General features: G+C 37.3%; 1 protein-coding gene across 2 annotated transcripts in view; it reads left to right on the top strand.

Annotated features, from left to right (window-relative positions):
• The window catches only part of PDE10A (phosphodiesterase 10A), a 368,681-nt gene that overhangs the window by 316,224 nt on the left and 39,485 nt on the right, over positions 1–12,972 (top strand). For both annotated transcript variants that reach the window (XM_009898929.2, XM_009898930.2), the window contains exons 6-8: positions 6,591–6,731; positions 9,080–9,235; positions 11,277–11,327. In XM_009898929.2, coding sequence (XP_009897231.1) covers positions 6,591–6,731; positions 9,080–9,235; positions 11,277–11,327 — 348 coding nt within the window. The remainder of the gene's footprint in view (positions 1–6,590; positions 6,732–9,079; positions 9,236–11,276; positions 11,328–12,972) is intronic.

Below are 12,972 nucleotides of genomic sequence, written 5' to 3'. Positions count from 1 at the left end.
ATGCAAAACTACATCTTGACTTGTATTGGAAGTGAGTAACAGCCTAAGTACAAGATAATTTCTAGGTGACAGGCTCTATTGCCTTCAATGAATTTGTTTGAAATTAAAGTTACCACACCAGTTAAAGGTTACGGTGCTTTGCATTATGCAAGTATCACTTAGAATTCATCGCAGAAAAAGTGTGGCCAGTTCAGCTGTTTTAGCAGCCTCCTGATTGCTCAAATTTCCAGAGAGCCCTAGCACAGTCCTTGCACTTCATGCTAAGGGTGTTCTGATAGTATGATTCTTACTTTCAACTGATTGCCACCAAGTGGGTATGTTTCACTCACATGCCAACTCCTTCCTTCCACATAAAGTTGCCCTGTGCATCAGAATTGCTTTTTGATATGCTATACATCGTAGTATCATAGTATCAGTCAGGGTTGGAAAGGACCACAAGGATCATCTAGTTCCAACCCCACTAGACACCCCACACTAGATCAGGCTGGCCAGAGCCTCGTCCAGCCTGGTCTTAAACACTTCCAGGGACAGCGTCCCAACCACCTCCGTGGACAACCCATTCCCAGGGCTTCACCACTCTCATGGTGAAGAACTTCCTCCTCACATCCAGCGTGAATCTCCCCACCTCCAGCTTCATTCCATTCCCCCTAGTCCTGTCACTACCTGATATCCTGAGAAGGCCCTCCCCAGCCTTCTTGTAGGCTCCCTTCAGATACTGGAAGGCCACAATTAGGTCACCTCAGAGCCTTCTCTTCTCCAGACTGAACAGCCCCAACTCTTTCAGTCTGTCCTCATAGGAGAGGTGCTCCAGCCCTCTGATCATCACATGTATTACAACACATTGCAGAATACTGAAGCACTGGAAACACTACAGCTTCCTCATCAGGGGCAAGTGATCTGAACAGGTCCATGCCTATACTGTCCGTGATTCTTGAATATTCTCCTTATCTAAGAAATTATCTTTGTCCATGCGTTAGTGCAGTTATGCAAATGTAATTATGTATTTTTAAGGTACATAACAGCTATTTTGCAAATACTGTATATTGGAGACCAGAAACACTTCCAAATCATACAGGAGTCTTTCACAACTCTCCAGCAAAAGGGTTGACTTTTAGTTTTCTTTTTTATTCCTTATGAGGATGAATATATAGTTCATAATTCTCATGTCATGACCTTAATTGAATACAATCTTCACATATGTTGTAAAGGATTTACTGAAATCCTTGTATTAGATGGTGTGTGTGTGTGTAAATCAATGTGCCTAAGTACCATGCTAACTGGGTATGGATTTAAGCCTGTAAGCCCACATCTTTACATGGCAGTATCTATAAAAGTCTTATCACAGCTATATATGATATATTATTATATTATCTGTTTTTTCAGATGCTTTTGTTTATAGCCCTTATTTCTGTGAGTAATTAATCCCATGATTACATTGTGATTCCCATATAAAGATGTATGACTTTGAATTTAATAGACATACACTTAAAGTAGCTTTTACAAGGTCTTGTGAGTTTTACTTAGTTCCTGAAACTGCAAATTATGTTGACAAACAGATCATCCTTGATTCAGATAGAAGTCTCCAATAGCTTTATTGTAAGAAATAATTATGTGAAACAACAAATATGTGCACATACTCTGTTCATCATGGTGTATCTTTACCAATCTATTCTAGAATTTCTGGTCATACAGAAATTACTTCAGCTTGATGTGCAGTGCCACCTAGTGAATTTATGGTGTGGTTGGTTTGAATCATTGAAAAACCTCTGCTACTTGCTGTCTCAGGTTTTTGTGCCAGGCTAAGGTGCCTTGCATGTGTAAACATCTCTGAAATCTAAATGTTTCCAGGTGAAACCCTACTAACCACAAGTCAATTCAGAAAGTGTTAGTCTCTGTCCTTGAATCAGTTCTAACGTTGTGTACTCTTTTTATATATATAAGTGGAAGAACTCTATTGCTTTCTTATTGGCCAGTGAATAGTGATACTCAGCAGAGGGGCGAAGCTGTTGATGGGTTACAGTTTCTGAGTTTAAATTTAAATCAATAAATTATCAAATTGAAAGAAATTAGATAAATAACTGACAAAATATATTTTAGTGAAATTTTAGTCCTGTCATTTAATATTCAGGTAAATGCACTTATGGGGTGTGGTCATGATGAAAATACTGTAGGTAAATGCAGAGCTGGTTAGAAAACCTAACAGAGACTGGTTGTAGTTCACTGTCAGAGTTGGAGGTTATTTTGTGTAAATCCTCAAGGGCTATGGGTGAAGGAAGAATATAGGCTTGTTAAATGTGCTTTACATGAAATTAGGAAAGACAGCAAATGTGTTTGTAGGGACAGATTAGAATTCAAAATGATCCTGGGGGAATGGTCTGAAGAAACTGGACAATGATTCTGTGAGTACAAGTGCTGGGTTATCCATAGATTGCTTCTCTCTTTCTAGGACAGTCAGTGACATTAAGAAGGGTTCAGGGGTTTGAAGTGAATGTGAAGGTAGTAAACATGACTCAACAATTTCAGTGCTGTAGCAAAAAGGATAATGTTGCATGCAGCAGAAGCAGAAGTTTAGCCTTTCCGTAAAGTGCTTTTCCCATTTCTCTGTCTCAGGTGGATTGTCTGTTTTAATCCCTGCGCTTCTAGGAAAAACCTGGAGGAGCTGACGTTGGTCCAGGAGAGAGCTTGGAGACTAATCAGGAAAAAAACAACTGGTGTTGTTTAGTCTAAAGAAAAGAAAATTGAGGGATTAAGATATGCCTAGGTAAAACAGAAAAAGGGAATCATCCCCATATCTGTGGTGTATAGGGCAGGAACTAGTGGCCTTGAACTAGCAGTAGGGATGTATCTCTCAGAAAAATACTTAGTGGGCCATGCCTTAAAATGGAAAGGATGTCAACTTATTTTTTAGTGTCAGTGAGTTGTTATAGTTCTTGTGTTGTTTTTCAGCTGTGTATATCAACCGGTAAGTTTCCAGGAATTAAGTGCAGATAGAAATTGATACCAATCACCTGGATGAAAACATTAAAAAATAACTTCCCAAAACTGCTAGTCATTTTACAGTGTATAGGTGCATCACCTTCATTTCACAAGTATCCAGCATTTGTATATACTATGTATCTTAAAAATGCCCCTCTTCCATCAAATATACTGTGAGTTATCAAGAAGGAAATAAGTTTATAAACACAATGGAGGTAGTCACTGTTTTGGTTTTTTTGATTCTTCTGTTCCTTCTTTTATGCTTCATGTGGTAGGATTGCTGCACTTGTGTTCAAACCCAGGACATAATTGGCTATACCTTGTTAAAATACTAACATGGTAGTTTTTGGCTTAGCAAGTTTTCAAGCCTAAGGTTTTTGTCTGTGGATACTTCCCAAATGATTTCTGTTTGTTTGGTTTTGTTGATCATCAGTGCTTATTGTGATGAATTCTGTTCCTGCAAAAAAACTACCTTAGCACACAGCCTTTATACCTACCTGCAAATAGTTTTTCTATTAGGCTATGTGGTGTGTCATGTAGGTTGTTATGTCCCTTTATCAAGTGTAAAAAATCTGTTACTTAACAGAAAGGGATGTGAGCAGCAAAAAGCATTAAGATTACTAAATATCAACTTGCTTAAATCCCATTTTTTTTTTCCTAAGCATCAAATTATATAGTAATGTTTTAGTATTAAGGCTTTCACTTACTGTGAGTTGAATGTTAAATGGGTTTTTTCCCTTAAGCATTTTTAGGGCCAGTTTTATCAGCAGAACTTGCTGTTGAAGAAACTAGAGGTCAGGATCCAGTCACCCTTGCCACCAAAACAGTTGGTTAATGGAATGCTTTTCCTGTGTACATTAACTGTCATTCTGTTAATTAAAACTGATCATCACCCAGTCCTATTTTCTGCAGAAGACTTTTAGGAAAATCAGTGTATGATTGGTATTTTCTTAGTTAAAAGGACTATTATAAAAATAAAAAAAAAAAAGAGGAAGAATCAACTGAGCAGTTCAGGACATGCTGAACAATACATGCTCATCAGAGCATCAGAGGAGGACCAAAAGCACCTGAAAACTGTATTGATGATATATTCCTTAAGTTCTGTTTAAAAACCCACTGATTCCTTATTTTCATTGTAATCACTGTTCAGTGTCATTAGTAGAAACACAAACTGTTAGTCTGTTTCTGAAGTAAAGTATTCAAACCCACTAAAGAAATGCAAGTAATTTAAAAGGCCAAATCTACCCATTTCTTCATTTACTTGTGACGCTGTGTCCAATGTATCTGATGTCTGCATGGGAACATTTCTAACTACGCTTTGAGCTGGTGAAGGATGATTTGAATATGCTGTTGGAAATTAAAAGAATGCTGTAGTGATTCATTAATAGAAGAGACCAAATGAGCCCCAAATGTTATTACTACTACATTTTATTTTAAAAATGCTCTTTTAAGCAAAAGGAAAAACAGTAAATGTGAGCTGCATAGGTGACATGGAAAACCTGGTAGTTTTGGACAGTGGTAATCAAAGAGATTCTTTTAGAGCTGTGTCTATGTCATACCTCAGAGATAATTTCAGTAACGTGCTGTAGTAAAACAGAGCACGGCTATTTTGTTCTTACTGCATTTTCTTTGGCTGACCTTGCCATTAATGGCTTCCAGGACTCAAAATCTTCATTAACAAAATCCTAACAAAACTCGAGAAATTTCTACGTCCTTAACTGGCAATAAATGTTTGCACCCATTCAGATTTAAATTATCATATATGTAATGTGTCAACAGTCATGAACATTCATCAGGTGTATGTATGGAGTGGTAGAAGCTTATGGACTAATTGCAGCTCATATATGGTTATGAGAAAATTTGTCTTTCTTTTTGTTAGTGCTGCTTGGTCAGGATAAGATTATCAGTTGCTGTGGCCTTGGAGATCAAGGATTGTTTCTGAGGTCTAGGTGGAGGTCTGTTTTTGCCCATTTATAGTTCTCCACTTGTATAGAGCCTGAAGGAGTAGTGGCAAATTTAGAACCTAGTGGGTAGTTTTTTAACCCCCTAGCAGTGGGATTTGTAGTTTTGTATAAGAAGCAGAATAGGAATGCTTCTGTAAAACTTTTATCACTTGCAGTAGAATAATGTCCATGGGTTTTTTTTCAATGTAGGGATGCTGCTTTAAAGTAGTACTTAAAGGTGGCAGCAACAGAGTGGTTTGTCAACCAAACTCATACTTACACATGGACACAGAAAAGGCTGTGGTGGCAAAAGCAACTTCTGCTAGCAACATTTTATGGTGTCAGCAGAGATTTTGGCCACTGAAGACCTAGTGAAGGCATTTTTCTGAAGGAAGATACGTATGTGTGGAAGAAGTGAGTTCTTTGTTTTGTGGTGAAAGTGGCTTTTAGGTTTTGTCTTTTTTTCTTGCATTTTGTTTCGAGAAGCTGTTTCTGAGAAGTGAAAGATTCATATGTTGTTTTATATTAAGTTATGGGCATGACTCAGGATACTGGTGTGGAAAAGCACATTTTGTACTCACAATTTAAATAATGCGGTTACTTTGCTAAGCATCACACATTACTATCTTGGTATAAGGACCCAAATACAGAAGAAGTATTCTTAGGAAAAAGTATGAAGAATGGTGTGGATAAATGTGTTAATCTTCGAAGAGATCAACTTTGGTCTCCAGTGTGCTGTTAATTTCATTTGTGTCATTCCTCTAGGTACCTAATTTAGACTTTAAACGTCATGTTTCATTTCCTACTCTGCAGTATTAACCTTTTTGTTATAAGCATATGGTATAGCAGGTCAAACATTTGTGAAGATATGTATTTCAATATTATTATGCCATTTCTATCCTAAACCTTTTTCTAGCTTCTTTGATAAAAACAAAACAAACAAATAAACAAAGAAAACCCCAACCAACCATGAAAGAAAACCAAAAAGCAAACAAAAATATCAGAACAATAATTTAATGATTTCACACACTTGTACCATAACACAGGACATCAAAATGGAATAAATAGTGTGTGTTTTCAGTGGAGCTGCTCCATGGAAGGAGTATCTTTCCTTCCAGCTGCATAAGATGTATGAAATAAATATGCTGAAAGGAAAATTGTAGCGAGACCGATAGAAACATTGTTTCCCAGCACTGTACTGTTCCATAAAGTTTATTTTTCATCCAAAAAAAAAAAGGAATGAAATTTTAGATCTGAAGAATGTTTGGCACAGAAGAGTTTGTAGGTTTGACCTTTATATGTATTTGCAACTGTTTTACAAAAAGTAAATTACAAGGCTCTGTGAGCCTTTATGCATTTACTGTGCATTCAAGGTAAACATAATCCAACCCTGATATAAGTGATGACTGACATCATCACCGAGTGGTAATTTTAGAGTGAGATAACGAAAGATTTCAAAACAGTCAAGCAGAATTTGTCTAACTACTTTTTATTGTCAAAAGCTGTTTGTCTACATTATCTACTTTATTCAATTCTTTATGCTACATCAGTAGCACAGTAACTCCATGAAAGTAACCATGCATTCTAATTGCATTCTTCTTTTCTTTTTTTTTGTTTGTTTGTTTGTGTTTTTGTTTGTGTGTGTGTGTTTTTTTTTTTCCTTCTAACTAGAGTCTGTGTGTATTTACACCACCAGGAGCTAAGGAAGGACAACCACGGCTCATTCCTGCAGGCCCCATTGCACATGGCACTACAGTATCTGCTTATGTAGCTAGATCCAGAAAAACGTTGTTAGTAGAAGATATTCTGGGGGTAAAAAGCTTTCTCTTTCTCCTTTTAACAAGATGATTACAGCATTTTCTTAGCATGAATATTTAGATGATCAAATGTTTATCGAGACGAATGTATAATGATAGAATTTACATGATCTTGGTACATTCCTACAAAGAAAAAGAACTTGAGTTTTAATTAGCCTGATGGATTGAATTTAGAAGGGAAGTAATGGTACCACAGTCACGCAGAGAGTCAAAAAACCCACTATCATTCAAAACTCCTGTCTTCATGGTCTTAAAATAAGAAGACTCCCAAACAAGAAGACTCCCATATAGTCAATGTTTGATTTAATTATAATTCCGGGCTCACACTGACAGGAATGTCAGTCAGAATTCTGTTTGTTAGACGGGATTTTGATCTTTGCTTAACACTGGTCTAAAGGTAGAGTGCTTAAAATACCAGTAGACCTGTATGAAAGGCACACCAGTGCAACTGATACCAAAATTCAGGCTTTTGCCCATAAAAGGATTCAGAAAAAACTAAGGTGATACTCTGTGAATATTTGGCACTCTGCATGTCTGTCCTTTAAATTTATTTTTTTAAAACTTCATCTTGTATGTTCATCTATGCAATCGTGTGAAACTTGTGTTCAGACTGCACTTCATGAGAACACCGTGTGATCAGCTGATTACAACAACACCAAGGAAGTTTAAATTCTCCTTTCTCTTCAGTGTTTTCTATCCTTTTGAATTCTGCCCAGAATAAGTGTCTTGGATATTGTGCCCAAAATTGGATATGGCTGACCAATATTTTAACAAAAATATTTGTTAAGAAACATATGACCTTTACAGGGCAAACTCAGGCTACAAACAAAGTACCACAGGCATAATGCGAGTACGCTTAAACAGAACCACAAAAACAAAAGGCAGAAGCCGCTTTCCCTGTAGTTACACTCAGTGCCTTCTATATACCCTGGACTAAAAAGATTTTATGTGTTACTAGTTTTTTACAGTTGCATATAAGGCTGAAGTTGTTGCTGATAATTTCCAATCAATATCGTGATATCCTTGCATACAGTGGTTGTATGTTTTGATTTTACATTCCTAATAAAATTGGAGAGGGTAGTGGGGAGGAATTTATAACTTTTTTTGTCAGTTTACGGTAGTAGTGGATTACTGATCAAAAAGGGAGATACATTTTAGAATCATAGAATCACTTCAGTGATATGGTTTGCCATCATATGATTTTAGAAGCCATCTCAACAGTGAAAGGGAGCTGCTTGCAAACAGGCTTGCCAGCCCTTTTTTTTCTTTCTTTTTCTTTTTTGTAAAGGATAGAATAGTAAAGTGAAAGCAGGATGCTTATTTTGCAGAGTACTTCCCACTCACTTTTGTCTGTCATTTGTTCCTAGCTATTCAGATTGATTGTCATCTTAGTAATTAAGGTAGAGATTATTTGCTCTTTTCTTTGAGAAGGGAGAGATTTTGATCATCTTTGAAGGAGTGTCTGCCTTGTCTAAGTACAGCCTGCAGGGAACATCTGGTACAAATCAAATACTGAAGGATTGATATACAATGAAGTGGATCTCATGCACTTCACATTGGGTCTCATGCGCTTCACATTGGCTACTTACTGCCTTACTAACTAACATCCAGGTGGTTTCTCAGGTATTTGTGAGTTTTGCTACATGCAGAACTGAAGCTATAAAGCCTTGGGCATTCACTGTATAGATTAAAAGTTACATGTTTGGACCTTTTACAGCAGCTGGTAGGATTATTTTAATACTTATTCCTATAACTTTTTCACTGGTTTATTCAGGATGCATAAACCAGGGAAAGAAAAATATTCTTACTCTCATAATATTTTGGGAATACGTCTTCCTCCTTAGGAGCTGGTTGAGGATTGTAATTGTGTAACCTAAAGCCTTAGCCTCAGCACTGCTGTCTGCTTGGTAATTTTGAAATCTGAGCAGCTGACTTCATGACTATGAATGCCTTGGGTTTGTTTTTTTTGGGGGGGGGGGGGGGGGGGGGGGTGGGTGGTAAAGGAGTGCTGTTTGTTTAGAGTTTTACTTAATCTGCACTCACAGTAGCAATAGAAGTGCTGTTTATGCTGCCTGTGAGAGTAGAGAAGATGTATTATAATGACAAACCCAAGCTGTGTCATATTGCAGCTAATTCTGAATTTAAGTCAATAAGGTAAACTGGGTATGTAAACTAACACTGTGATTTTTAATTACATTTTTGGGTAGATGACTTACTATTGTATGTGAATTTTACCATTTTTCTGCAGACCTGATCAGCCAGAAGAGGGAGGAAAATGTCAGTATATCTTTCATTGTAATGTTACGATATTACATTTTATCAGATTATGCTTACATTTTTTAGGATGAGCGATTTCCCAAAGGTACTGGACTGGAATCAGGGACCCGAATCCAATCTGTTTTGTGTTTGCCAATTGTCACTGCAATTGGTGATCTGATTGGTATCTTGGAGCTTTACCGCCACGGGGGGAAAGAAGCCTTCCACCTTAGTCACCAAGAGGTGAGCTCATGCCCAGCCTTCGCCCACTTCCCCACCATGCTCTCAGCACATCAGCCCTATCAAACTTTCTTCTCTTTCTCTTATGTATTTATTACCTTTCTTGTACTTGATTTTTGTTCTCATCAAATGTTGCTTATTAAAAAAAAAGTAGTGATTTATATTTCAGTCACTGGAGGTAAGGATTACTACAGAAGTAAGGAGACACATCAAGAATTTTACCCTGCATTCTTTTGTGGGGGAACAAAACACAACACCAGGTTCCAGATTTAATGTCATTGATTTTAAACTCAATACAGAGTTGTTAGAGGAGGTAATGGAGGGCATGTGAACAAAATATAAGTATAAATCAAATGTCAGAAACAAAAATCACTTTATATAAAAAAGACACTGCTGAGTTATCCTGAGTCTCAATTTTAACTTTCCAGTAAAGCTTTATTTTACAGTATGGCAAGACTTGTAAATGTCTTTTTAATTGACATTTTCAGTGTGGGTTCTAAAGGGAATGAGCCCTCTTGCCACAGTGTAGCCACAATATGGCAAGTCTTAATACCAGGTCTTTCAGGAGGGGAAAGTTGATGTTGTTTTAAAATAGAAGCGAAGCAAAAGACGTTTCATATACTAGCATTCATGTTCTTACAGCCACACCCTCTTAAGACACTGAGATGAGTGCGTTCAGGCAGTATTTCCAAGAGTTGCTCACAAAAATGTGCATACCCAGGTGGTCTTTCCAAGATGTCTTGAAGTGGGTAGATAAGAGATGCCTGCTGTTGAGTCTCCTAGTTTCTTCCTAGGTTAACAACTATTTGCTAGTTTTGGGTCATCAAAAGCATGTAGCCCAGCATACCTGTGATACCCACACATGCATATTATCTGGGCAGTCACTGTCACTTCAGCCTCAGTTTTGCACCACAGGTTTTTTTTTTTACCGGTAATGGTCATGGTAGGAGACTGGATTGATATGGTTATACCAGTGTCCCTGATCCCAGAAAAGAAAAAGCATTCATATTCTGCTGCTTACAGACAATGTTTTTGTTTTTTTTTAATTTATTTTAATTGCATTAATTTTTATTACATTAACCAATCTACAGCTCTGAGAGGTCTCAGAGAAGCATTGTTCTGTGCAAATACGAGTCTTTTGTATTATATGAAATATGAATGAAGTTCATGAGCTGTCTACTTGAAAAAGACTGGGTGCTAAATAAAAGTATTTTATTAGTAAATTAAAAATATTTTAAGGTGTCTTTCTGAGTGCTCTAAAGCATTCTTTCACCATTCAGGTTTCAGAAAGCTTTTGGATTCCATTAGCAGTTTTCATAAAATGTGCACAATGTGTTCTGTTTGTAAAAAAAGTAAAATTAAAACCCACTGCCTTAGGAGGGTATGCAGCAGCAGACCTTTTGTAGTTCTGTCCTCTGTGTTCCTATAAAGCTCCTGTATTTCAAGGACAGGATATTATGTGTGGTAGCACATCTTAGTTAACTGCGGTTTACGTAACATTTGTTTGAAATGTTGCCTGGAAACTGTCATACTTAAAACACTAGTCTTGAGCTGAGGGATCAGGTCTGGTTCTTCTGCCACCAAAATGGTAATGAAAGAAGTAGTGCCTGTTTACAGCTGAAAATAGCTGTGGCTGAAGAGATACATCCCCAAAAGATGTTATGGATATTTTATTTCTGTGGCAGATGCCTTTCAACAGTGTATACAAGGTAATTTTTTTAAGCCCTTGGCTTATGGGATGTTTGTTTTGATACTGCATTTCTCAGCTGATGAGTTTCCAATACCACTTTTGAAGAGCATTGGTAAGCATTTTTTGATGCAAAAAGTGAGGATTGTTCTCTTGTGACTGAGTGTACCTTACTAAAATTGAAACACTGACAAGTATACTGGGATTTGCACAAAATAACCATCTTCCCACAAATTGAAACTGCCTGCATGTCTAAAACAGCTCAGTCAACTTATGTAGCAGCTAGGTAAAGAAAACAAGCATGTAACTGATGTTCAATTTTCAAGGTTTCATCAGAGTCAGTTTCTTCTGTTTCAGGTTGCAACAGCTAATCTTGCATGGGCTTCAGTAGCAATACATCAAGTACAAGTAAGTGTGGGTGGTTTTCCACTTTTTCATAGTGTAACCCTTCTGCCAGAACTTGATTAGTAGGAATATGAATTAAGATCAAATTTAAGTTGAGGTCACTGCTGCAACACTGATTTAAACCCCTTCCCTGAACCTGGGAAAAATACACTGACATTTTTGTTGTGCATTGAGCTAATTTTCCTTACTTGTAACTATGGATCAAATAACAAACTGTGTTTGTTTTCTGGTAAGAAGGCAACTTCTGGACTCAATGGTTGCTGTCCTCCTGCTTTGGTATTCTGTTTGAGATTATTAGGTATTAGTGGCTAAACCTACTTTAAGCTATCCTTGCTGGCTGCTTCACAGTCTTGTAACTACTCCCATTTAGAATTCTTCATGCTGTCAGAAGTCAAGTGCCTTACGAACCTCCAAACAGTGCAGGCTGCTATAGCAAACCCTAGCAGCTTTGCCAATAGGTTTTGTTGGATCAGCTGGTAAAAGCGGGTAACCCTGAAACTAAACGTGTTCCCTCAACTCACAGGAAATGATAGAATAGGTTCTTCTGTCAACTCAGGAGGAATTTTGTGATTATTTTTTTTACAAGTTTTCTTTCATACACTTTGCAGAAGACTTGGACAAAGCTTCCTGCTTTTCTAGATTCTGCAGCCTTGGTGCTGGAAGTCATTGATTTTGTTAGGGATGGTTGTTCAATGTGGTACATTTAAGGCAGAATTAGCCCGCACAGATTGATGTATACTAGGACAATTGTAGTTGCATGCAGTTGTGACTTCACTTTGTAACAGTGACTCCCTCTTTAACTGAGAAGTCTTTCACACCTATGAAAACAGAATGTGGAAGGTTTAGTTCAAGCCTGTGCATTGGTAGTTTTCATTTTTCTCCCTTCTGCTAAGCTGGAGGCTTGTCCTTGCCAGTATTTTGCATAAGAAGAATGGCAAGAGTTTTGATCTGGTATTGGGCTGCACCTGCCAGACTCACAGCTGGCTGTTAGGAAGTATTATATTTCAAGAAGGTATACCTGGTTACCTTATAATAGGCAAGAATAAGACTTGTGGACATAGTTTGTCATACTTTGCATATTTATTTGTGTCTGTGTTTCACAGATGAAAGCGTCTCTAGTTCTGGATGCTTACCTCAGTGCTTACTCTAGTAATATACAGGCGTTCAACTGTAATTTAGATACGGAGTTTGCAGTTAGGTGAAATAAAAATACAGTTCAAGGCTTTACTTCATCTAACACTCCACTTCTAAAATGTAGAATGCATACTACCTTTTGTGTTCATGTTCATGGTGATTTTTCCCATAGTTGAACGTATTATCATCCATCTCTTAGCTTGATTAAACTTACCAGTTTAACTGATGTTAGTTTCTCATTCTGTCTACTTGCTACTTTGCAACCTGTAAAAAAAGTTGTAAAAGTATGCTAACGAAGAAAGCAAATAAACTATTTGGCATTCTTAAAAGAGCTGAGTGGCTGGATGAGGAGAAGCAGCTAATTCCATAACCACATTCATGACAGCCTTTGAGACAGCACGAAGAAATGTAACAACCAACATCTTTCAGAGTCTTAAGAAAGATGTTACTTGCATTCAACAGTTTTAACTCAGCGGCTTTGATGGCCAAGATTGAAGCCCAGCAATCCAGCTTT

The sequence above is a fragment of the Dryobates pubescens genome, chromosome 6, assembly GCF_014839835.1.
Source record: "Dryobates pubescens isolate bDryPub1 chromosome 6, bDryPub1.pri, whole genome shotgun sequence".
Taxonomy (NCBI): Eukaryota; Metazoa; Chordata; class Aves; order Piciformes; family Picidae; genus Dryobates; species Dryobates pubescens.
This window is presented reverse-complemented; position numbering and strand designations above follow the sequence as displayed.